Genomic DNA, 25,094 nt, shown 5'->3' on the forward strand with positions numbered 1-25,094 from the left:
AATTGGTCATTTGAAAATGAGGTGAAATTGATCAGTCAAAGTCCCTGACATTGGCCACTCACGTCGGACCCGTCGTAACCTAATGTCCATCCACTCGACTGGAGAAAGGAAACTCCGTCAGGAAGTCACTCGAAGGTTCTTGGCAGCTGACTAACACCCATATGCGCTAGTCCAGCCCAGCGTGCAACACCAGAAGAACTTCATCGTGAACCCCCAGCATCTTGCGCGCCACCGTTTCTCTCCCCACAACACACCCTCTTATACCTCGGCGAACACCTTCACGATGGCCAACTACCTCGCCTCCATCTTCGGCACAGAGCAGGATAAAGTAAACTGCAGTTTCTACTACAAGATCGGCGCGTGCCGCCACGGTGACCGGTGCTCGCGCAAGCACGTCAAGCCCAGCTACAGCCAGACCATCTTGCTGCCCAACCTGTACCAGAACCCGCAGTACGACCCCAAGAACAAGATGAATCCCCAGCAGATGCAGATGCACTTTGATGCGTTCTACGAGGACATCTGGTGTGAGCTGTGTCAGTACGGGCTGGTGGAGGAGGTGGTCGTTTGTGATAACAACAACGATCGTAAGTCGTCTCCATCCCCTTACGTTTTCATGACTTCGCATGTAGGATGTAGGCTAACCATGGTGTGTAGACTTGATCGGCAACGTCTACGTGCGCTTCAAGTACGAAGAAGACGCGCAAAAGGCGTGCGACGCGCTCAACAGCCGCTGGTACGCGGGCCGCCCCATCTACTGCGAGCTGTCCCCCGTCACCGACTTCCGTGAGGCCTGCTGCCGCCTCAATTCTGGTGAGGGCTGCGTCCGCGGCGGCTTCTGCAACTTCATTCACCGCAAGGAACCCTCCCCCGAGCTCGACCGCGATCTGGATATGAGCACAAGGAAGTGGCTCAAGGAGCGTGGCAGGGATGAGAGGAGCATGAGCAGGAGTCCCACACCGCCAATCAAGCGGTAGGTGGTGAGCGATACGGTGGGAAAGGGAAAGATTGGGTGGGCACATCATGCAGGGATCTGATGCGAAGAGCTGAAGATGCGATAACGTAGCAACGCGCACGGCCGTGTGGTAGCGCGTGTAGCAGTCCGTTCCCTCGACACATGGAAGCCCAAGGGACGTGGTGCGATCCGCAAAAGCAAGAAAGGCGTTTGGGAGTTTGATACCTCGTTGGTTCTCAAGGCGATACCGGGTGCGCTTGTACACTACTTGCAACTTTCAGTCTGCTGACTGCTCTTAGGTAGATAATACGATTGTAGATACCCAAATCGGCAAATTGCACGCTGCTTCACTACTATGACCCGATCTCACGAATGCGTATGATACCCGTGTTTGCAATGTTTATCGCTTGTTGGTTCCTATGAAAATCGCGTGCGATGTATGTGGTATCATGCGTAGAATGTACAAGAAAATGTCGGGTCTTGCCGACGACGTAGCCCGCCACTTGGGCAATTGCTGAACATGGACATGCTCATCCGACGAGCCAAAATATGTTCGCGCTACACGCCAAAACTCCAGGAGCCGTCAGCAGCACAGCGCCAGCGAGGCCTCGTGCTCCTCCACTACAAGGACGAATGTGTCCCGTGTACGAATGTCCCAGGACAATTGCGCGCTCGATGTAAAGCCGACTTTTGTCAAAGAAAGGAATGCAAGCCGCCACCGCTCATATCTTTATGATGCCTTTCGATTTCAACACCAGTACAGTCGCGACGACCCCTCCGACGAGCAAAAGAAGACATATCCAGAAGGTCCAACAGACCCACGCCCGGTGTCTTCGCTTTCGGCGCTGGCCTTCGAGCCACGAATCTCTGTTAGTAGGGTCAGCGGTGACAGAAGTCCAGAACTTAAACCGACTCTGCGGACGGCCTGAAAGCCCCAGCGTCATCTGCGAACCATTGCCATGCCGCGTGAAAGGAATGCTACCTCGGCGAAGGGGTGTGTATGCTTTTTTGAAAGGCTTGTGATCGGGTGATGGAGGTGATGTAGGGGAAAAAGGTTCCTGTGAGGTGGCAGTCGGTGACTGCGGGGACAAAACAACAGGGGAGAGTGGTCGCGGTTGCGACTGTGAAAGCATGTGCGTTTGCGAGGTGGGCGTTGCTACTGTTGCTTGCGGAGGCATTTCCGCGAGGGATATCACGTACGCATGCTTCAACTCGGGATGTTGGGCCATCTGTTGTTTTTGTGCGTCGTCTTGGTGGCTGTTACTTGTCAGCAGGTAAGGTGGACTGGAGACATAAAACATACACTGCGATGCTGAAGCGTTTCCAGAAGGTTGGGTCTCGGACCGCCATTGTGGTGGTTGCGCCGCTGTGAATGCGAGCGCTGGATTGCCGTGTTGCCTTGTAAGAGGCGTGGAATGGACCGTGGGAGTCCAGGTACAGGTAGAGGTTGAAGTCGGCTCGAATTACAGGAAGGCGCCAAATGCGGAGGCTGCGTGGTGGGACCGGGGTGGTGGTACCAATAGATTATATCATCTGTGTAGCACGAAACCAGTGCGGTGCTCCGCGTGAAGGTGAAGGTGATGGTGTGAACTGAAATGGTCGTGTGTGATGTGTCACTCGATTGGGCTGAGCCTGACGCAACCCAGAGTTGTTGCAGTGCGTCTTGTGATGGCTGAACGCTGTGGAATGTACGCAGAGGAAGATAACGTGTCAAGTGTTTCGAAACGGTGAATTGCGGGTGTCGCGTGGAGCAAACGGGACGCAGCTCTTCAAGGCGCGTTTCGCATAGAATAGCAAAGTGAAGGAGTGTGGGGAAGGAATGGCCAGCCTCGAAAATGAGGAAATCGCTATATTTGACCGATGGCCATGTGGATGACTTGGGAATGCGCTCCTTCTTGTTCGCGACTCACATCCGCATGGGCCACGGCTCCAACAATTCACTTGCGGCACCATCTAATCAGGCGACTCGTTACAGTTGACGAAGAGCCAGAACGCTGGGAGCGCGTTCAGTTCGCCCAGGTGGAGGTCACGTACAATGGCCAGAGCCATCCTGCACATCGCTTGACGCGCCAATGACAGAAGGGCGGCCTTGCAGAAGCCGTTGGGAAGGCCTGGTAACCAGCTCGGCGTGCAGATGAACGTGGGACAATTCGCCGAGATTGCGGGAGGGATCTAGCCGGCAGGCGGTGCCTGAAACAAGGCACGACGATTTCGCTGCCATACAGCCGTGAGTCCTGCTAGGATCCTGGATGTGTGTTTGTTGATCTGTGGCGGCCGGATGCTGACCTGGCCTGGCGAGGGCGGCCAGAAGCGTCATGTGACGAGAACAGAGGTCGGAACATGGGAAGGATGGAGCTGCTCGTTGGGGAAGCGGCGGTCTGCAGCCATCAAGTGGCGGCCAGCGAGCGAGCACGTCGCGAATGCTGCCAACCGTGCGGCTCCGTTGCCTTCTGGTACCTAGCGCATGCTCCCGCTGCTCGACGCTTTCGCCCTACGCCGCTCCGCCAGATGCTAACAATGCAAGTCAGAACGATCCTACCGCGTGCTCAGTTGTGATACCTAGAACCTCATCTTAATCTCTTCCACGTTGTGCTGTCGGGCACTAAACATCCCTGCCTCGCTTTCGCATCGGCAACACGCTGCAGAAACCGGTACTTGAGCCTGCACACCCGCCATGCCGCACGAGGAACCGCTGCCTTTCTGGCTCGTCAACGTTCCGCGCGATCAATGGCCGACGGAATGTCCAGACTTCCTCAAAGAGCTCGGAGAGAAGGACCGCCGCATCATTGGGACGCCTGACTCTGAGTACAAGAAGCTGACATGGGATGAGGTCAAGCATTTCATCAGTACGCGCTGAAATCCGTTCGGAGCGGGTAATCTGACTTGGGCAGGCATCAACCGGGTGGACAAATTTCACCGGGTGCCATCTGAGCTCAGGCGGTATCGGCAGTTCACCCACCGATTAGTGAAAGAGTACGGCAGCATTATGAATTTCATCGTGGGCGAGCGTCTGCAGTGGAAGACCATGAGCCCAAAAGGGCGGCCGTTCGAATGCGATGGTACGACGCTTGCACACCAGTACTGCATAGCTGCTGACAGCGTAAAGACGACATCAAGATTTTGTACAATGACTGGCCTTATGGTATAGATGACAGGATCGTCCACCTCGTCGTTTGGACCAAGTTCGAGCTCGAAGATGACCCAGAGACGGGTCTGTCGACGCCTGCGTCCAACCAGGAGATCGATTCGTATGTTCTCAGAACTTTCGGCAGCAGACTCAAACCTGAGAACTTCGCATGGTTCAAGAACTGGAAGAGCTTGAAGAGTGTACATGCAGTCGAACACTTCCATATAATGCTGTACGATCCTGATCCGGACTTCATGAAGGAAATCACCAACAACGATGTGCCGATGACGGCAAAGTTCCCGTGAGTTCGGTAAATGCGATGTATGAAGCGAGCATTATAGACAAGGCTACGATAAACGAAGTACAGGCATTAGACAGCACAAGATGGGGTTCGGGCGTTGCATGCAGCCAGTGCAAGTTAGTGGGCGCATCTAATTCCAACATTTTCTCTGTTGATCAACATAAACATGGCCTCGCGTGTGGCAACAAGGGAGCATCGTCGATGGACTCCTGAAGATGGCGCCAGCGCAACGTGTGCTCACTGCTCAATGCAATTGCAGCTGAAAAGTACACCAACATGGCATGATGGACGGATTTGCCCACAAGCAGTGAGTGCAGCAGGCAAATGCGGCTCCAGCTCGAAAGGGGAATTACCGAGTGCGCGGGCATGTCAAGTTGTCACTGAGGCGCGGCGCTGTGGCGCAGGAAGGTCGCTGGAACTTGGTACATGACGAATTTGCGCCGAGGCTAGGAGGGAGTTCATTTCCTTCAACTGTTCAGCGTCCAGCTCAGGTGCCGCATCCTGTTGCTGGTATTTCAGTCGCGTGCAGGCAGAACAATAGTAGGCGTGGGCGCGCAGTTGCTTTGTTGTCGCATGCTGCAGGACGAGAGTGACTTGTACGGGCGTGGCACAAAGCGGTGAGAGCGGCGACCCTGCTTCGCGACATCCTAGCCTCGAAAAGTTCAACGCACGCCCCACGGCGGCAGGACCAGGGGCTTCGGCCCGCACAGTGGCAGCTCTCTCGTCCCTCTTCTTAATTCCTCGAGGAACGCGTGCTCAACCTCTTCCCCGCCTTCGAGAAGCCCCAAAGGCGTGCGCCGCAGCTTTCAACAGACCTACGGCGCCCGCAAGTCCGTGCTTGCACCCTCCCCCCGGACTTTTCCAGCTTGGATCTCTGGCCGTGCCCCAGGTGGGTAGCTACCGCGTGAGATAAGAAAGTAGAGGAACCCGACAACTGACATGCACAAGGAGGACGTCAACCCCGCCACCATTCGTACACATCGTGTCCTGAGGTTGTAGAGGGCGCAGCCACCCCCCGAACCGCGTCATCACCGCATGCCCAAAACCTTCTGAGCACCGCACCACCGCCTACCGAACAACATCATGTTTGGCTTCCTTGCAAACCGTTTTCAGAACAACCCTCGTGCGGGAGAGCAGGCCCGCCCGGGATGGTTCGACCGTCATTGCACGCCCATCCTGCTGTCTATCGCAAAGAAGGCATGCACGCACCCCGTACACACAATCGTCACAATCGCCTTCTTGGCCAGTTACTCATATTTGGGCGTGCTGGACAAGGGCTTCCTCGAGCAGAATGACGCGACTCTCGGACAACTGGATTTCAACACCCTGTTGGCAGGCAGCAAGAGACTCAGGGTCGGCCAAGAGACGGCATGGAAGTGGGAGGTTGAAGAACACCAGGGTGCGAAAGTGGAACAGGTACGTCAAGCATACGAATAATAGAGGCGCCGTTGACAGAAGCCAAAGGCGCAGGAGCTTGCTCTAGTAACCCTCGTGTTCCCCGACTCGAGCGCCATCAACTCCGCACCATCGCAGAATGCAGTACCCGCGAACGTCTCGGCGCAGCTGCTCCCGAGCTCCTCTAACTCCTTCTCTACTATTTCTCACGATACCTCGCTGGCCTATGCGATTCCCTACACTGGGGCAGCCGACTTTCTTATGGCGATGCAGGAGATCTCCGCACCAAAGGATGCTTCCGAGTCGCACGGTTCCAAGGCCGAGGGCACGCACGAGGAAAAGAAATGGATCATGAAGGCTGCTAAGAGCGGAAACGCTCCAGGCGGCATTCGTAACTGGGCCCGCGATTCGTGGACTTCGTTTGTGGACCTTCTCAAGGTGCGTCCCCCCATGTCAGACGAAACCAAGGAACCACCTTTGTTAACAAAGCGTAGAATGCGGATACCGGTGATATCATTATCATGGCCATGGGATACCTGGCTATGCACTTGACCTTCGTTTCGCTGTTCCTCGCTATGCGACGTTTGGGATCCAACTTTTGGCTCGCGACTGCGGTGCTACTCCAGTCGGCATTTGCTTTTTTGTTCGCGCTCACCGTGACTACCTACTTCGGCATTCCCATTAATATGGTCCTTCTCTCCGAGGGCCTTCCCTTTTTGGTCGTAATCATCGGATTTGAAAAGCCCATTGTCCTGACCAAGGCCGTCTTGTCCGCATCATTGGACGCACGGAGAGCTGCCGAGGAACACCGTAGTGAACCATTTACTATTCAATCCGCTGTGCAGACTGCGATCAAGAAAACCGGCTTCGACATCGTCCGGGATTACTTTTTCGAAATCCTTGTCCTCGTTGCTGGAGCCCTATCTGGCATACAGGGAGGATTGCGCCAATTCTGCTTCCTTGGCGCGTGGATTCTGTTCTTCGATGCGATCATGCTCCTGACGTTTTACACCGCTATACTGACCATCAAACTTGAGGTCAACCGGATCAAGCGCCATGTCGCTCTTCGTCGGGCCTTGGAAGATGATGGCGTTGACCGCAGAGTGGCAGAGAATGTTGCCCTCAACAACGACTGGCCTAGCGCAAGCGACGTGCAGTCCCGATCTTCGTCCACCACGATCCTCGGCAAGAAAATCACTGTCCCGAAATTTAAAATTTTCATGGTCGCTGGATTCTTCCTGGTCAACATTCTGAACCTGGCAACGCTACGATTTGGCCTGACCCACAAGTCTTCCCATATCTCCGGTGTCGGCGCTACACCTCCACTCGACCCCTTCAAGGTAGCTGGAAGCGGTCTGGATGCTATTTTTGACCAAGCGAAGAAGGCTGCGACTTCCACCATCGTCACCGTGCTCATGCCGATTAAGTATGAGTTGGAGTACCCTTCGATCCACTACGCTGAGCCCAGCCTTAACGACGATGAGATGACCTTTGGTAACAACATCAGCACTCATTTTGTTGATGGCGTCTTGAAAAGTATGGAGGATCCATTTCTTAGCAAGTGGATCATTGTGGCTCTTTTCCTGAGCGTTGTCATGAACGGCTATCTCTTCAACGCTGCTCGATGGACCATTAAGGAACCCCACAAGCCGCTTGAGCCACCAACCGCAGCCGAGATCCAGGACGGTACTCCTCCAACGCCTGCACCTGGTATTCCCAATCTGCATATGCCGACACCACCGATTACTCCCGGCCCCGAACAACAAGCCGCCCGCGAGAGAATCCAACCCTTGACCCCACAGCATGCTCCCGTTCAGCCACAGCTACTTCAGGCTGAAGCCGTCAAAGCGCCGACTGAAGAAGAACAGAAACAGCCAAATCGACCCATGGAGTTCCTGGAACAGGCTCTCAAAGAGAAGCGCGCGCCCAGTCTCACTGACGAGGAGCTTGTCGAGCTTGCTGTCAAGGGTAAACTTCCTGGCTATGCACTGGAGAAGACCCTTGGCGATAAGACGCGTGCTGTGAAGATTCGACGTGGTCTTGTGTCCAGAACTCACGCAACCCGCGAGACATCTACCCTGCTCGAACGATCGCTTCTTCCGTACAGGGACTACAACTACGATCTGGTACATGGTGCTTGCTGCGAGAACGTCATTGGCTACCTTCCCCTGCCACTTGGTGTCGCTGGACCCATCATGATTGATGGCCAAAACTATTTCCTGCCCATGGCTACGACCGAGGGTGTTTTGGTAGCGTCTACTTCTCGTGGCTCTAAAGCCATCAATGCTGGCGGAGGTGTTACTACCGTTGTTACCGCCGACGGTATGACTCGTGGACCTTGCATCGGTTTCGACAACCTTACCCGTGCTGGTGCAGCCAAGATTTGGCTCGATTCGGAAGAGGGGCAGAGGACAATGAAGAATGCCTTCAACTCAACCTCTCGGTTCGCCAGGTTGCAGACCATGAAGACTGCTATCGCGGGTACGAACTTATATGTCCGCTTCAAGACAACTACTGGCGACGCCATGGGCATGAACATGATCTCCAAGGGCGTAGAACACGCTCTCACAGTTATGGCGACCGACTGCGGCTTCGACGATATGCGCGTTGTCACTGTGTCTGGTAACTACTGCACTGACAAGAAAGCGGCTGCCATCAATTGGATTGATGGCCGTGGCAAGGGTGTCGTTGCTGAAGCAGTCATTCCTGGTCACATCGTCAAATCTGTGCTGAAGTGCGAGGTTGAAGATCTTGTGCAGATGAACATCTCGAAAAACTACATTGGTTCGGCCATGGCTGGTGCGTTGGGTGGTTTCAATGCCCACGCTGCCAACATTGTTGCCGCCATCTATCTTGCTACCGGACAGGATCCCGCGCAGGTCGTTGAGTCCTCCAACTGCATCACGATCATGAACAAGTAAGTCAGCTCACGTCCAACTAATAGGATAATTACTAACCACATATAGCGTCAATGGCAACCTACAAATTTCCGTCTCCATGCCTTCAATAGAAGTGGGCACCATTGGAGGAGGAACGATCCTCGAGCCGCAATCCGCTATGCTCGACCTTCTGGGTGTCCGCGGAGCTCATCCAACCTCTCCCGGCGACAACGCACGACAACTAGCTCGCGTCATTGCTGCTGGTGTGCTAGCCGGTGAACTTTCCCTCAACGCCGCTTTGTGCGCTGGTCACCTGGTCAAAGCACATATGGCACACAACCGAAGCAACGTTCCTAGCCGTGCCCCTACGCCTGCACCATCTACGCCTGCGAATGGCACACAGACGCCTGTTACGAGTGCATTGACGGCGAGCTCAAGCGGGCCACTACCCAAGCGGTAGTCATCAGTCCAAGTAAGACCTATATATACCCCTAATTCGTCGGTTTCTTTGGGAGCCCGTTTGATGCCATGGTGAGGCATTCTCGAGCGCGGTGTTAGTAGGCGCAATCGCAAAATGGTCGTTTTCAACGCGTCTTTGAAAGGATAGAACAGGCAGAGGTGGTATAAGCATTGTGGAAGGTTGGTCGAATGTCTAGAATATGTAGACGAGTGGGTTAGGACCCTACGGAAAGCGTACATATTGCACAGCTAAGCATCCTGTGGCGTTTGTAGAAGCGATTACATGTTTAGAGGAAACCAGGTTGCACACGAGCTATGCTTGAGGCTCCAATGCACAACTTTATGCAAAGACCCCCGAGACGAGGCGCCAGGGACCCATCACACGGCATCCCCAGTGGTCGCTCGTACCATGCCGTTCACGGCAATGCGCGATGCGAATCGGGAGTGGTACCTGGCGACGGCGCCACTTTTGTACCCCGCTCCCCGCCATCTCCGAATCTCATTTTCGCAAACGGCCCGGAAGATCTGGCGTCTCTATAGGCCAATTGGGCTACTGAGCGACTGTCAAGTGCCGACGAATCTTTTCCAGCAGGGTTCCGGGTAGAACGCGTCGTGAGGGGTTATGACGACTTGTACCTGGCCCCGGCCGAATACTCAGATACAAAGAGCATGGAAGGTGCCGTCCTGGGCAACATCCACGCAGGTGCTAATCTGTCATTGAGAACATTGCCAGTCATATGGAAAGTCGTCATTACGACTGCAACCACAATGTCGAGTATTGTCCCAGTGGACCTGTTGGCGGCTGCTACCAACCCATTGTACTTTTCCAACCTCGTGACGACGAATGCATCGGATCCTTCGACGATTGCGCTGCTGTCCTACAATGATACCTTCCGGAACGATGTGCTTGGAGAGAATGCCACGGCGAGGCGGTTGTACAATTTGGATCACGAAGCATTCCACGAGGTGAACATCTCCGACTCAATCAACAAATCTCTCGCTGATTCGATTAGATGGGCACCTACAACCGCAAAACGAATAGCATCTACGTAACCAGTAATTATCAGAGTTTGGATAACCCTATCAATGTTACTATCATCGACCTCGGCAACAATTACTCCATCTCTTCCACGCGATACGCCGACCTGAACGAAGCTAATGGCGGCACAAACTGGTATCCCCCGAATTCCACTCAAGGAAACGGCACCACCCCACCCTTCCTCCTCTTTTGCGATGAAGGTGACTTCGAGCACTACTCGGGCCTCGTGTCCGTTGACCCGTCTACAAACAACTCCCAGGTCATCCTCAACTCCTTCCTCGGACGTAACTTTTCTTCTGTGAATGATGTGAGGCAGCACCCCGAGACGGGCGATATCTGGTTCACCGACGCGCCGTACGGCTTTTGGCAGGAATTCCGGCCCAACACGTCGATTCCCTCGCAAGTATACCGCTTCGTCCCCAGCACGGGGGATATCAGCGTCGTCGCCGATGGCTTCATCGCGTCCAATGGGCTAGAATTCTCTCCGGATTTGAAGACGCTGTATGTGACGGATACGGGCGCGCAGCAGAGTATTAACGGACTTAATGGCACGCGGCCGGCTACTATCTATGCATTTGATGTCGTGGATCAGCGCCGATTAGATAATCGCCGCACGTTCGCGTGGGTGGAGAATGGGTTCCCTGACGGTATCCACACCGATATGCAGGGCAATGTGTGGGCTGGTTGCGGAGATGGATTGCACGTGTGGAGTCCGGATGGCGTGCTGCTGGGGAAGGTGTGGAACGGCGTGGAATCGAACAACTTTGCTTTCATACCTGGTGGTGTGCTCGTTTTCAGCAATGCGCAGTTGTGGATTGTGGAGGGAATCAATGCGGTTGGGAGGGAGATTTGTAGGGATTTTGGAGTGTGTGGATCGTCTTAGGAAAGATAAAAACTTGAAGGAAAAGGAAAGAGGTTCGAAGGCGCGATATAGGGGCAAATGCTTCTTACTGAGTATATGATGCTAGCTTGAGTATGAAAGATCGTCACACAGCCGACGAAGTCCTCGTAGAAACCTGTACTGGCTGATGCCGTCCCTGTATCATCTTTTTCTGGTGCATGAGATTATGGCAAGACCACTTTTCGCGGGTTCTCAGATTGTCAAATAGTGATTCTCTAGTCATTGCTTACATGGGAACAGTCTTTAATCGCCTGGTGGTGCGCCCAAAATCTAGCAATAGGATGATATGTGCAAGAGGATCAACGATTAGGTTGTTTGTCAACTATTCTTATTAGGTATTTCTGCATTTTTGCAACCGGAAGGGACAACACCCCAAAACTAGAAACCTACACTCCGGACTTTTCCCTCTAGTGAAATCTATGTCGGCAATTTACCAGACAGTAATGAAACACCAAGTCAATAAACGTATCTTTACATTGCTGGAGGTGTTACTGGTCCATCTAAGATTCAGGTGAGTGTTCATGTTTACATTATCAATTGAGAATAGTCTTCATGGCTGACCGTGCGTAAAGACTACCATAGGTGAGTGATTGGTACGTAAGCGCATGTCATTAACGCCTTCCTCGACCAGACAGCATCCCTCGGCCCAGCAAGTGCTGACCACCAAAAGCGCTGCGTATCCGTACTCACCAAGTGACCGTCGCAGCCCCGCATAAGTCCTGGTCGCAGTGTGGTTAATGGTTACAGGCGACCCACACAACAGTATGCCAGACCAACGGTTTAACAAGAAAAGGACTCTTGCGTTTATTACACCAGAACCCTCATGGTGTCGACGAACATGGCTGTCCGTGATTGATCAAGGTGGCGTTACGCACGAAGAGATGTGGAGACAGGGTAGAGGTGGCGAGCTTGAGCTATGGGAGCAGAACGATTGGATCTTTGGCTCGTGAGATAATCCACAGGAACCACCATCTGAATTCATGTTCAGCCGCAATCTGTCGCTTTGAGATCGACGTTCAGCACGTTTATATGAGCCGCTCCAACCTCTGTTGCCTAAGCTAAGTTGTTTAATCCGAGGGAACACACATTACGGACGTGTTCATGCGTTTACATCTGTTCCTTGGGATGCATAAAGGACGCGTCCAATATAGCACCTGTCAAACCAGTTGACGTGTATCAAGGTCCCTCCTTATCTCGGCTAATTTCATTTCAAACACGCCCACCCCCTAGACTCTCGACCAACCACATCATACGGTTTCAAGAAATGCAACTGACATTCTTCTACCTGGCCAATCGGGTTTTTTTTGATGTTTCAGAATGCGCAGGGTTGCGGTAGCGAGTCTAATCTCAACGCCAAAAGAGTTCGAGACCCAGTACCTAATCCACTTCCCGGTCATCGATTTGCTCGAGGGAAATGAGACGCCATCCGGGAACTATACTTTTCCAGATCGAGAGTGGAGACGCACTGCTTATGCAGAGCGAAGTATAGCACAGGGCGAGGAGTTCAGGCTGGGGCGCAGGTTTGATGGCCCATGAGGGCTGGACTTGTAGGTCTCGATAAGTATCCCTCTGCTTCTCATGTTTCTGAGGCTTCACGTTCAGTCGCTCCTTTCGACTTGTCGTTACCATTAATATCAGTCGTTCCTTTATGAACTCATAGAGTTCTCCCACTTCATTCGTCCACTACAGTCCTGTGCGACACTACATTCATTAACATTATCGCGGCACGATATCCATTCATTGTTACTACAGCCAACACTACATTCATTTTACAGCGCTTCAATTATTCCTACGGAGGAGATATCCACACAAGATGCGTCCCTCAACATGCCTCACCTTACTCACAACCACTTCCTCTCTCGTCCACGCCCAGTCCATCGAATCCCTCGTCACGACCGCCGCCCAAATCGCCCAAGCCATGAAAAGCACCCTCCCCAACCAGTCCCTCGTTCTCGTCGCACAACCCTACTACTGGTGGCAATCCGGCATCGTCAACAACGCCTTCTTCACCTACGGCTTCGTCACCGGCGACAAACAATTCGAGGACCTCTCCAAAAACACACTGTATAACCAAGCCACCGCCGCTAACGACTTCATGATGCCGGACGCTACGGGGAATGATGATCAGGCTTGGTGGGCGCTGTCTGCGCTCACGGCGGCCGAAAATGGAGTTGCAGTGCCTGCAGGCAGTCCAACGTTCTTGAGTATGGCGCAGAACGTGTTCAACGAGCAGAAGGGGAGGTGGGACGAGAGTACGTGTGGCGGTGGCATGAAGTTTAAGATCAACGCCGCAGACGCGGGGTACGACTACAAGTCCAGCATCGCAAACGGGCTGTTTTTCCAGCTTGCTGCTCGGCTTGCGAAGATCACTGGGGACGCAGACACCTTGTCCTGGGCGGAGAAAAGCTATGATTGGATGACTTCGACGGGCTTGATTGACGGCGACTTTAATGTGTACGATGGGACGGACGATGCGACTGAGTGCGTGGATCTAAACCATAACCAGTGGAGTTATAATGCGGGGGCTTTCCTTTACGGCGCTGCGGTTATGGCGAGCCACACGGCGGATGCGAAGTGGGTTGAGAGGACGAGGGGGTTCCTTGATGCTGCGCAGAGGAATTTTGTGAAGGATGGTGCGCTGTACGAGCCCATCTGCGAGGGCAACGGAAGCTGCAACAACGATCAGGTCAGCTTCAAGGGGATACTTGCAAGATGGCTCGGCGCTACGGCTGTGGTTTTGCCGGAGTTGAAGGATACGATTGCATCTCTGTTGAACGGTGTATCAGCAAATGTGCAGAGTACTTGGACTCCGTCGTTGGGTCCGATGCGGCATTTTGTTGCGTTGGAGAGCGTGGATGCGGCTGTTAGGGCGAATGGCGGTGTGGCGGCTGTGTATGGAATGATTGGGGGAAGCAAGAATGTGGTGAAGAGGGCGGCGGTGAGGAGAAGTATTGCTGGAAGAATTTCGTGGTAACCTTAATGCTCTTAATGATAATGATAGGTTTTGGCTTCAGCTATGAAAGTACGATGACTGGTCTGGTGCCTCGTTGAGACAACGTTTGGTGCCGATTGCATATTATGTCATTAGACGTTTGCTGTCTGTATCAAAGCCATTTCATCGCGACTCATGAGAACCGCTCGATGGCCCCATAACTTGAACATGCCCGTCACCATGTGTTTTTCATCTCTACTTGGTTCCCACCGAACGAGTCCGGGGTATCTCCAGCGACACAGGCGAATCAGGTTCGGCGACTGCTCCCATCGATTTTCCTAGTGATACTACCATGCCAAAGCTTTACCTATCATTTAGCGCAAATGTCGAAGCCAACACGTAAATGGAGTGCATGGCAAGGCAACTTTCTCTCCACATTGAACAGTTACAGTAGAAAGATGAAATTGTGTTGATGCTCGCTAGCTCCTATAGCGTTCAGCACGGTGCAGAGCACGGTGGATGTCGCAGTAAGCACAGTCAGAGTACTTGTACACCCTCTGATACGTGCTTGACCCAAGCTCATGGCGGCCCCCACACATTGCATCAGAGTAACACTTGTTTGATTATGTCTTAGCAAGTGTGTCGGTCAAGAATGGCCTTATGACTGTCTCTTAAGTCGCAGTAAGACTGGCTTTGTTGGTATATGTTGCGGCAGCAGAGCAGACTAGTGTATCTCGCTCGCGTTAGTCGCTGCGTTCCATGGACAGCAGCAATCTGGAAAGAACGTTTCAATGCTGGCTGAATGTGAGTCATATCGAGACTCAGGGAAAGCAATGTGAAAGTGCAGTCTGCTCCTCATTGTGACTATGTGGATTGCGCGTAGATACAACATCAACAATTCTTCATTGAGGTTTAGCAGCAAACAAACCAGCTAATCTACTATTTCGAAAGTTTACTTGATTGTCGGGTGCCTCCACTGGGTCTGGTGTGGCCAAGGCCTCCACAGGAGGTGTTGTTGCATCCACCTCGGCGTAGTGTGCATACTTTTGAGGGTGCTGGCCATACCCCTCCACATCTGATCCCGGTGTGTAGTAGCCTGGATTATTCTGTGCTCTCGCGGCATACGCATCTTTGCGCCATGCCATTGCTTTGGATATCCATACGCCAAGCATAACGAGAACGACGGCACCTACCACTGCACCGATGGCTATTCCTGCCTTACTTCCCCTCGATAGCCCCGAGCTTTCGGCTGTTGCTGCTGCTGGTGTGGCGGTGCCACTGGCTGGAGCGACTGCGATGACTGATGTAGGAGTCTGTTCATTGGAGGTGGCGGGGGCAGTCTCGGAGGTTGGTATACTTTCGGCGGTGGTGGAAGTAGTTGAAGAGGCGGATGATGTCGAAGTCACAACAGCTATCGTGAATGTAGGGGATAGCGAGACGAGATCCGTGTGATCGGAGGATGTGCAGCAATCGTCGGAGTCTCCGCAGCACCACGTCAGTGAGCTGTTCTTGCCGGAGCAAGGAATCACCCGCTTGGAGCCGCCCCTCTAAATGTTGTGAGCTTCATGATTAGTAGAGAACGCGGATGTTAATTACATCTTTTGACGTGCTAGTGCACACATTGTCCAAACACTGCCCGGTACTCCAGTCACGATTGGTGCAGAAGTTTCTACCCCATTGCAGATACACCGAGCCGTCTTTGAGGAGCGATTCGTTTTCACAAAGCCCGTTCGGAAGGCACGTGTCGCGTACTTCGGATGCGTTTGTCGAGGTACCGGGGGCCTTCGGTCGATTCAGGTTGCAGCACACATGGCTTAAAGGATCGGATGTATCGCTCGAGCAGGGCGCGATATCGCTTGTTGTTATCTCAGTTCCATCTGGCGCATAGCATGTTGCAGTAACAAGCGTTGCGCAATTGACGAAAAAGACGACTGCCTGCAACAGGCGTGTAGCCCGAAACATTGAAGGTGATTATGCAGAAAATGACCGAGAAAGTAGTTGTAGAGACGGAAGACCAGGTCCTCTCGTACGAAGGAAGTTCGACATTTTAACATTCACGGCCGCCACTCCGCCCGTTGCACTCGGGTCTTCCCACGGTCAACGTTGCAGGGGCGGAAAGTGTGCATTGACATGTGCTCGGGCATCGAAATTTCGCCCTGCGGGTAAATCACTAGACCGTCCGGTATGCGCTACTCAACCGCATCCCAATGCGGTAAGGTACCAGATCTAGGTGCCTCCTTTTGATCCCTTCGACTTTGACTCGAACGTGCAACAGGCGCTTTGTGGCAATGAGGGGGCCGAATCGGAGGTTGCAAATGCCGTAGTGAGAGTCTTGCCGGCAGTGGGCGAATCTGACTGTTGGTTTCAAGATGTCTCACGCTTCGAAAGTAACGTAGAGAGGTCCGCAGGCGATGGATCAACGGTGGACGGGAGGTGCCGGCTCGCTTATTGACAAATCAGCCACTCGGCAGAGGAAATCTTAGGTACATACATAGTAGTATGAATGACTTGGCAGCCAGCCGCCAATGTAGGAGTGGATACCGGACAGGTTGCCGTTGTCGACGTGCCCTGGACTGTGTTAACCCGTGTTGATCTAGAGTATGCAGTAAAACGATCAAACCCGCTTACAGAGTTTGAGGCACTGGTAGGTTTGAATAGGTACGCGTTTAGTCTTGCAATGCGCAGCCTGCGATAAGTTAATGATACCTCGGTACGCCCAGTTCTCGAGACAAGATACAGTCGTTTCGATCGCACCTTGATACGCCTTACTTCTCTTGGCTCGTATGACTTGATCGCGACTGTAAAAGACACCATTGGGTAGGGGTCGTCTGCAGCTAAAATAGTCCGGCGCAGCCTGGCAGGCCACATTGTGGGTCCAGCCGGACGGACTCAATCACAAACCACCGTAGGCGCGGACCAATAGTTTACATTCGCCTTGTTATCAGGCACGATGCTTGGCATGGCTTCCCATACCTGGAGTTATCCTCACTTAGTTTGTTCCCACGTGAACGCCTGTTCACCTCTAGCTGTCCTCCATCGATTTATGCTGAAGCAGTAGTGAGCGATGTGCTTACGGGAAAGACCGGGAAAGTATGGCATGGCAGTGATACGTAGAAGGTGAAAGTCGGGCAAATCTTGCCGATGAGTGTGCAGGTATGTAGTAACGCTTCTTATTGTTATCTGTCGGTTCAATAACGATAATACTGTAGGGTCACATCTTGCGCGAAGGCGCAGGGTCTTCAGAGGTTGGGATGATCCAGATGTGTATGGCAATGCGCAACTGATCAATTTAGTGGAAACGATAGTAGTTTGACACGTCTAATGGTTGTGAGCATACGTTTCCATGTAATGGTAGCGTGTTCGGGTTCATCTCCCTTAGTCCAGCCATATTTGTTTTCTCCCATGTTTGGTTATAGCCTCCCAAATTTCCTCCGGTAGGTCACGGAATTCGACAGCGCCAACTCTCCTGAAGAGCGAATCCTCGTGCCCACCCTTCCCTCTCACATAGCATAGCGTGGATTGTAAAGTGGCTACAAGCTTGCGCACATCTGTCGTCCGGTCTACTAAAGACTTCCCCTGGCCGTACGCTGGGTCGGGCCACGATTGATTTGGCGAGCGTACAACAACCTCTCGAAGAAGCGCTTTGAAAGACTCGTTTTGATCTGCTTTGTATGTTTTCGCACAGGTGAGGAGAAGCCCGATGCCTGAGTATGTAGTTGGAGCGGGGCCCATCGTTTCTTCCAGATTCATAGTCATGGACCGAGTGAAGCCGCTGGAGCCTCTATGCTGTGGCTGTGGACGGGATCGAATACTACGCGCGGATGAAGCGGCGAGTATCACGAAGCTGTAGGGTGTCGGCTCGTTGTTGTACATGTTGGAAAGGGGTTCATCGAGAAAGACCTCGAAGCTACTCGCCAATTCCAGCTGATTTCCTGCCCATGCTTCGAGGCTCAGAGAGATTGATGCTGATTCCCTAGAGATATTTGCTCCTGTAACGTAACCCAGTAGTGGTAGAGGATTCCTCTTCAATACCGGTTCCTCGTCGCTACTCTCGAAGTGGCTCTCAAAAGCTATAGCGTTCCCTTCATGGTCTGTTACGACGTATTGTCTAGGTTTGGGAAGACGACCGTGCGCAATGATGGGTCCCTTAACTGACGTCCAGGACCAGCTTGGGTGCCGGTACTGTAGCTCCGATATTCTACCAGAGTCTTGGGTGGGAAGGTCGCGTACATGCCAAGCCAATTGTTCTTCCAGCTTGTTCTCCCACAAGCCTCCGCCATACTTCTCGCGCAAGGAGTCACGCACCAGCTTCGCTATACTCCATATTGCGACCGACTTGTCACCCTGGTTGGTGAGGTTGCAAGAGGTGTAGCTGAGTAATGCGGAGCGCCAGAAGGCTTCTACGGAATCATCGTTCGAACCGACAAGGGGCTGTTGATATACAGGGGAAGCGTCGGATAACGTGAGTTGCATGCGACCGCGCCAATGTCGGTCTGTTGAGGCCTTTGCATCTAAAGCGTGAGGTAGACCAATAGGAAGGGCTTCACAAGCACTGAGTGTACTACAATCCCAGAAGATCTGGGAGGCCGCGAAATGGAGGATTCGTGGCGCAAGCATACGCTCTGCTCTCATTAGCAAATCATCGACTTGTTAGAGTGTACGAGACAGCGCTCAAGGACGCTAAGCCACTTGTTGTCTCTGAACAGATAAGAAAGCTACGAGTCGTCAAGATCCGACTTAGCGATATAGTGACGCACCTTGGAAGACCCATCCTCTGGAATAGATCTTGGTGGCAAGAAGTTCTTCCTCCCATAGGCCGTCTCTCAAGACTCTCCAGATGCCGCGTTCCAGTTTTCCAGCCCCATCAGCTTCGACAACTACAGGGACGATACTTGCTGGATTACGTTCTCGGAATAGGCCGCCTTTAGAATCTGATGAATCTGCGACAGCAACGTTGCAATAGGAGTGGCGATAGACTTTGTGCATGAGCTGTCCTTCAGTTTGGAAATCTCCACCCGGACCTTGCTGCACAGGGTTAGTGATTTTGATGATAGGGAAGACGCTCCGAAGCGTACCATGATGCATAGTGAATCGATCCATATATAGCGTATTCCAATGAACCGTGCCACGGAAATGGCTTGCTGGAAATTTGGGGTAAGCTCAGTGACGTTCACGCCCGCGCCCATCAGCGTGCTCTTGTTCTCTTTCTTGAGCTGGAGGAACGTTGGTGGACCCCAAGAATGGCTGAGCGTGAGATAAGGACCACTGATGTCTTCCTTCGATGTGCGCACGACGCGCACCATGTCATTGTCTCCAATCTCCACATCGACAAGGCGGGTTGGGACAAATGTAGACTTGACATGCTTGTTACAATTTGGATGCGTCTCAGCGCAAATCTTCAACCACTCTCTGATTTGCAAGCCACCACCAGGTTTGTTCGGGTCTGTGGACGATGCGAGCGCCTCTTCGGCGGCAATGTGGACATCGACCTCGGAAAGGATATGGTACTTTTTCGCTGGCAACATCAGACCCGATGCTTCTTCATTATCTGAGTAAGGCGTGAAAACGATTTGGAAAGAAGACTCAACGTTGTGCGATCGACCGGTGCTTCGAACCATCCACTGATAATAACAGTTTTGGGGAGCACCAGAAGGCATAGCGGAATCTCCAGAGTTTCGAAGCAAGTTCTGCTGATACAAATCGGTACAAATCATGCATTTGCTTTTCAAAGAATTCCGAATTGCTTCATTCGACCTGTGGTGATCACCGGAGGACCTGTTGCTCTCTAAGATCTGCTCTTGGCAAAAGGCACACAGTGTTATGGAGAAACCGATCTCGTCTGATGTAACAATCGGTTCTTGGGTCACACTATTTTGAGTTGGCAATGTCTCGGTGCGCTCGAAAAGTCCCTTCGTTTCAATCGCACAAGGTTGTGCAGGCTGGCTTCTTAGTGTTGTATCGATCGTTGGTTCACGAGAGTAGTATGCACTATCATGGCTGGAGCTTCTCATTTCCATGTAGTCTTTGTTGCTTTCGAAAGCATCTGATACCGTGGGTGGGGAGTTAGTCGAAGGTGCCATGTTCCATGATTTCATCTCCACGGGACGCACAGCCTCCTCTTCCAGGCATAACTTCGAACTTGCCAAATAAAGAGACTCATTGTAATCCTCTTTGACGTAAGCCTTGAACATCCGACTGAAGCACGTGACATATAAGTCGTCATCGTAGGGCTCCAGAACAAGCAGTCCGTTGGCCGCAGCTATGATATCCTCGAGGCTCCTAGTAGGATGGCGGGCAAGTTGAGGAGATAGGGTTCGTTCCCGTCGCATTGACCATGCAAGGTCAGCGGCTTTCAGGCCAAATCCCCGTAGATCTTCATGTCGGGCGACCGCGGCGATGGCCATTAAGCTTAGGTCGCGATCAACGTGGTTACGCTGCAGGAGCCGATCGATCTCGGCGTCGAAGAAAGCAACGACACTGCGAGGGAGTCTGTCGCTTAGCATTTGATTGTCAGCCAGGTTTTCAATGCCCAGTAAGTCGTCGATTCGAAGTTTAGCGAGATTTACGTTGCCACCGACTCTATCTGAGATGTCTCGCGCGAGCTGCTTAACAGATCTCGCATCAAGCTCAGGATGAAACTCTAACCCGCGCGCAACGAAGCCAATCATTGAAGATTGAGATCCGTCAGAATTAGGTCTGTTGATGTCCAGATCGATGCGATCATAGGGCTCCGCTAGTGCAAGTTTGTGCTCCTGATCAGTACAGGCAACGCTTGCTCCTTGACATTCGTCACAGTACTGTGGACCAGAGCGACCGCATATTTGACACTCCCAATACAGTGCCAGTCTAGTCCGGCCGCAGCTGTCGCAACCAACATTGAAATGCTTAGGTCGACGGTAGGGTGGGCTGCGTCGGGTGATGAGGAACGAAAGGTTAGACAAACCGGAGTGTTTGAGCTCGTGGTTTATCAACATAGTGGTAGCTATGTCTAGTGTATCATAACCATCGAAAATGAGAAAGCTGTGCTTGTTTCTCGTCAGCTGCTCATGTAGTGCCGCATGAAGTAAATTGATCCTCTCCGACGATGCCTGACCGGCTCGTCGTGCTCTCTCGTAACCATGTGCTGGTTGAGTGCAGATTTGGTGGTATAAGCAAAGAAGAAAATCCTCAACGAAAGCCGCATGATGATCCAACACATGTTCCTTGATGCGAATGTACGCCACGAAGATATCCTCATCTTCGTAACGCTGTCTCAGATCTCTGACAACGCAGGCTGCGAAAATTGACTATGAGATATTAGACGAGCCACCATGTCTTCTGGTATGCCTTTACCTTGCCACATCCTGGTCTACCGTAGCAGTGAAGCTGCCATGGCCTGAAGCCCGCGGACCATTTGATGTATCTTTCGTCTTGTATGAAGTCGCTCACTAACGGCTCGTAGAAGTCGACTGGAAGCTTGTGGTCAGTGCTCAGGGACCGGTGAAGCACGTGGGTACCTGAAGGCGAAGCGAAAGGATCGGCCATAGCTTTCATCCGGCGGTGGTCGAGAGTGGGTGCCTAGAGATCTAGCATGGCATGATCGAGCCTGATATATTTGTTACTGTAGTGCTCGACGTCTGCAGAAAGGAGACTTCGTAATGGAGTTCTCGACTTCGTGTTTCGGATAGACTGCGCAAGGCAAACACGTTGCTTTTCGCAGCAGTCAGAAAAGATCAAACCTCCACTGCGCGGTAATTAGATTATTCAGCCACAAGTGCCGCTTGGATGAGTGGATCTACAGACAAATAGGCCGACCAGGCCCGAAAAGGCGAATGCGACGACCATGTGCGCCCAAGTGGCCCCCGAACCCTTGCAGAATAAAGCACGATCACCTTAGCGACCCAGATCGCGGAGGGCTTATCTTGGTGGCTATTGGACGTTGTTTTTGGATCTCACAGTTCGGGCTTTGATTGGTGCAGCGCATAGCCCCCAACGGCCAGGACGGTGAGTTTTGGCCGGTTGCCTTCTTTGTGGTCAGTGTGACCGAGGTGACACACTGAAGCCAAGAGGGAGGCTGAAATGCCATCTATTTGGCCCCTTGAAGTATAACATCGGGGGCCCCCATCGATGCTAGAGGGTGTGGAAAATTTTCCCTAGCACTCGTTTGTCGCTGTCGCGTCGTCATGTCTGTCGTTCATCAATGTGTGTTGGTGTTTGGGGTGTTGAGCGGTCTGGTGTCGGCCGCGCCCGCTTCGGAGACGGATCGGCTAATCCTGCCGCCCACACCAACTGAGGCGCCCGAAGTTGCCAGTACAGCCTGTGGTGATCTAATCGTCTCCAAAGAACAAGGTGCGTCGTTCGAAACATCGTGCTCACTTATATCTGATGCGCAGCAGGACAGACCCTTTTCTGGGCTTCGGATGTATTTGATTGCCTGTCGAATGTGCCCTTCATCCCAGACGTGGCATCCCGCTTCATCAGCTATTACAACCAGACACTGCAGTTTCAGAGCACGTTGGCCTTCCTCAAGGACCCTCCACAGGGGTATCAACAGCCTCCGGTCGACGTCGTTGCTGAGTTGGGCCTTCTACAAGACAACATCTCAGAGGGGAAATACACGACACAGTACGCATTCGAAGCTGACCTGCAGCTTCTCATCAACCGCTTCCACGATTCTCATGTCTATCTGAGCGCGGGTCTGCTGGCGCCTTTCACCTTCATCTCGCCGTTCTCTCTGGTCTCGGCTTCCCGTGATGGGAAGGTGACACCCAGTGTGTACTTCCGAGACGAAGTCGTCAACAGTCAGCTCCAAGGTGGGGAACCATCGCCAATAACCAAGATCAACGATATAGATGTGGTAGAGTACTTGACTTCGTTTGCTGAGATCAACTCGGAGGGCTACCTTGAGCCACATGCCGATTGGAACGCCCTTTTCGAGTCTCCTGCGCTTGATATCCAGAGCTACCAGAGCGTCTTGCACTCAGCTCTATTCTACCCTGGCGATGCCATAAACTACACTCAAGCCAATGGTACCACCACGTACTCCTATTGGCTAGCTTCGTATAGTGAAGCCGGACACACTGGTCCCTTAACCACAGCTGGCGACTTCTACAACTACTTTGTGCTGGGAATTTTACCCGAGAGCTGGGATGCGTCAAACCCACAGTGGTGGCCAGACTGGAAAGGAGAGACCGATGACTCTGATGATAGTGGCACCGACGCGGCCCCCTCGCTTGTTGAGCGCCTTTGCACATCCGGCAACCCGAAAAACGTCAACTGGTGTGGAGAGTCTCAGGGCGGTTTCCCCAACGATCCGGACTATGTACAAAAGGATCTTGGCCGCTTGACAGGGGGGGTAGTCTCCGGTTACTTCCTGGATGACACGACCGGCGTGCTCAGCATACCCAGTTTCCTGCAGACAGGAAATGACACGCTCAACTTCTTCCGGGTAATTGACGACTTCCTTGGTGATGCACAAGACAAGGGCATCTCGAGGGTGATTATCGATCTCCAACAGAACTATGGCGGTTTAAATCTGCTTGCTGTGTCTGTATTCAAGCGCTTCTTCTACGAGCAGGAACCCTGGACAGGCAGTCGCATCCGCACAAGTGAGATGGCCAACACGCTGGGAGAGAGCTACTCATCTTGGTGGGATAGTCTTGAGACTGGACATGATGGCGCCCTTGACCCTAATTACCAGTACTTTTCTTCCAGCGAGTGGGTCATCGACAACAGAATCAATCCGGCGACGGGAGCGAACTATAGTAGTTGGGACGAATATAGGGGTCCTGTCTCCTACCAAGGCGACACCTTCTCGAACCTGCAGCTCTACAATCTTTCTGACCAGGTCTTTGATATTGCTGGGTTTCAAGGTTGGATCCCCTTCGGCTATAGCGATACTCCGCCCGATCCTCCGCCTCCATCGTGGTCACCAGACAGTATCGTCCTCCTCACCGACGGCCTCTGCACCTCAGCTTGTGCAACCTTTGTCGAGCTTATGGCGCACCAAGCAGGCGTGAAGACCCTCGTTGTGGGTGGTCGACCCGCCACCGGCCCTATGCAAGCTGCCTCCGGCAGCCGTGGCGCCCGTCTCTACTCCTCAGAAGCCCTTGACTACGATTTCAGCAACGTCAACGACACAGTTGAAGATTTTGATGCCTTTGCAAGACTCCCACAGCGCGGTAACAACGACTTGTTTATCAATTTTGCCGGCTTCAACATACGCGACCAGATTCGCAAGGGAGATGAGGACAATATCCCCGTGCAATTCAAGTATGATGCAGCCGATTGTAGACTCTACTACTCTCTTCAAAACATCTATAACCTTACCCAGCTTTGGACCGATGTTGCAACTGCAGCATGGGACGACCCATCCCTCTGTGTCGAAGACTCCACTGGGTACTCAGTCCGCAACAACTCCACACAACTCAAATCGCCACCCAAGCGCACCGCCCAGGCACCAGATCTCAACTTAGACCACATCACCTTCTCCGACCTTGCCTCCAACAGCACGAGCTCTCCATCGCTATACGATTTCATCACAAGAGACTCCATCTCAACCACAAACCTCAAGCAATGCTTCCACCAGAAGGGCGACTGCGCAGGAACCACCCTTCAGTGCAGAGATTTTGGCGTGGACTGCGACGGCCAAGGAACAACATGGCGCACAATGAGTGCCTGTCTTCCGGACACGACCAACTACGGAAGTGCCTGCGGCGACGGAATGTGGTTCAAAGAGACCAGGGACGCCGAGTCGAAGAAGAACGTGCCCAAGAAGACGATCAATGGTGTTCAGGTCAAGTACGAGCCGGTCACCGTTGTGGAGGGCTACTGTGTTCCCGAGTCGGTTGACATTTACAAGTTCAACTTGGGATGTCCGAATGCGCGGCGGTGATAGCTGCTCTTCATTGTTATAGACTCGTGCTCATAGATATAATCATAATCATCAATAGACTTACTGTTGCCTTCGAAGCCTTGTATTATCCTATGGATAGTCTGGGGGATCATGGGTCATGTGACGTGAAACCAGCTCTGGATGGAGTGGGCGAGCGGAGTGGACGATGGTGGGGCTTGGCAGCTGACGTATGATGATACTTTTGGCACGATGCATCTATAAAGAAGCCCTCACTC

At 52.7% G+C, this 25,094-nt stretch overlaps 7 protein-coding genes across 7 annotated transcripts; 6 read left to right on the top strand and 1 right to left on the bottom strand.

Moving 5' to 3' along the window:
• Positions 1–283: 283 nt before the first annotated feature.
• On the top strand, positions 284–974 carry N0V89_007211 (uncharacterized protein; the record flags this gene model as incomplete). Its single annotated transcript, XM_056215976.1, has 2 exons — positions 284–584; positions 655–974. The coding sequence occupies 2 exons, from the start codon at positions 284–286 to the stop codon at positions 972–974; spliced, it is 621 nt and encodes a 206-aa protein (XP_056070223.1).
• A 2,652-nt stretch (positions 975–3,626) lies between these two features.
• N0V89_007212 (uncharacterized protein) lies at positions 3,627–4,384 on the top strand (the record flags this gene model as incomplete). Its single annotated transcript, XM_056215977.1, has 3 exons — positions 3,627–3,798; positions 3,844–4,011; positions 4,059–4,384. 3 exons carry the CDS (start codon positions 3,627–3,629, stop codon positions 4,382–4,384), a joined length of 666 nt encoding a protein of 221 aa, XP_056070224.1.
• A 1,079-nt stretch (positions 4,385–5,463) lies between these two features.
• Positions 5,464–9,114, top strand: HMG1 (3-hydroxy-3-methylglutaryl-coenzyme A (HMG-CoA) reductase isozyme; the record flags this gene model as incomplete). The annotated part of the gene is made up of 4 exons (XM_056215978.1): positions 5,464–5,796; positions 5,845–6,213; positions 6,270–8,692; positions 8,742–9,114. 4 exons carry the CDS (start codon positions 5,464–5,466, stop codon positions 9,112–9,114), a joined length of 3,498 nt encoding a protein of 1,165 aa, XP_056070225.1.
• A 767-nt stretch (positions 9,115–9,881) lies between these two features.
• Positions 9,882–11,035, top strand: N0V89_007214 (uncharacterized protein; the record flags this gene model as incomplete). The annotated part of the gene is made up of 2 exons (XM_056215979.1): positions 9,882–10,079; positions 10,127–11,035. 2 exons carry the CDS (start codon positions 9,882–9,884, stop codon positions 11,033–11,035), a joined length of 1,107 nt encoding a protein of 368 aa, XP_056070226.1.
• Positions 11,036–12,866: 1,831 nt separating this feature from the next.
• On the top strand, positions 12,867–14,027 carry DCW1 (hydrolase 76 protein; the record flags this gene model as incomplete). The annotated part of the gene is made up of 2 exons (XM_056215980.1): positions 12,867–12,870; positions 12,970–14,027. 2 exons carry the CDS (start codon positions 12,867–12,869, stop codon positions 14,025–14,027), a joined length of 1,062 nt encoding a protein of 353 aa, XP_056070227.1.
• Positions 14,028–17,360: 3,333 nt separating this feature from the next.
• N0V89_007216 (uncharacterized protein) lies at positions 17,361–21,509 on the bottom strand (the record flags this gene model as incomplete). The annotated part of the gene is given in 4 exon segments (XM_056215981.1): positions 17,361–18,607; positions 18,743–19,010; positions 19,061–21,271; positions 21,288–21,509. The coding sequence occupies 4 exon segments, from the start codon at positions 21,507–21,509 to the stop codon at positions 17,361–17,363; spliced, it is 3,948 nt and encodes a 1,315-aa protein (XP_056070228.1).
• A 638-nt stretch (positions 21,510–22,147) lies between these two features.
• Positions 22,148–24,858, top strand: N0V89_007217 (uncharacterized protein; the record flags this gene model as incomplete). The annotated part of the gene is made up of 2 exons (XM_056215982.1): positions 22,148–22,313; positions 22,361–24,858. The coding sequence occupies 2 exons, from the start codon at positions 22,148–22,150 to the stop codon at positions 24,856–24,858; spliced, it is 2,664 nt and encodes an 887-aa protein (XP_056070229.1).
• Between the last annotated feature and the right edge of the window lie 236 nt (positions 24,859–25,094).

This window comes from Didymosphaeria variabile, assembly GCF_027946475.1.
Source record: "Didymosphaeria variabile strain IMI 356815 chromosome Unknown scaffold_5, whole genome shotgun sequence".
NCBI lineage: Eukaryota > Fungi > Ascomycota > Dothideomycetes > Pleosporales > Didymosphaeriaceae > Didymosphaeria > Didymosphaeria variabile.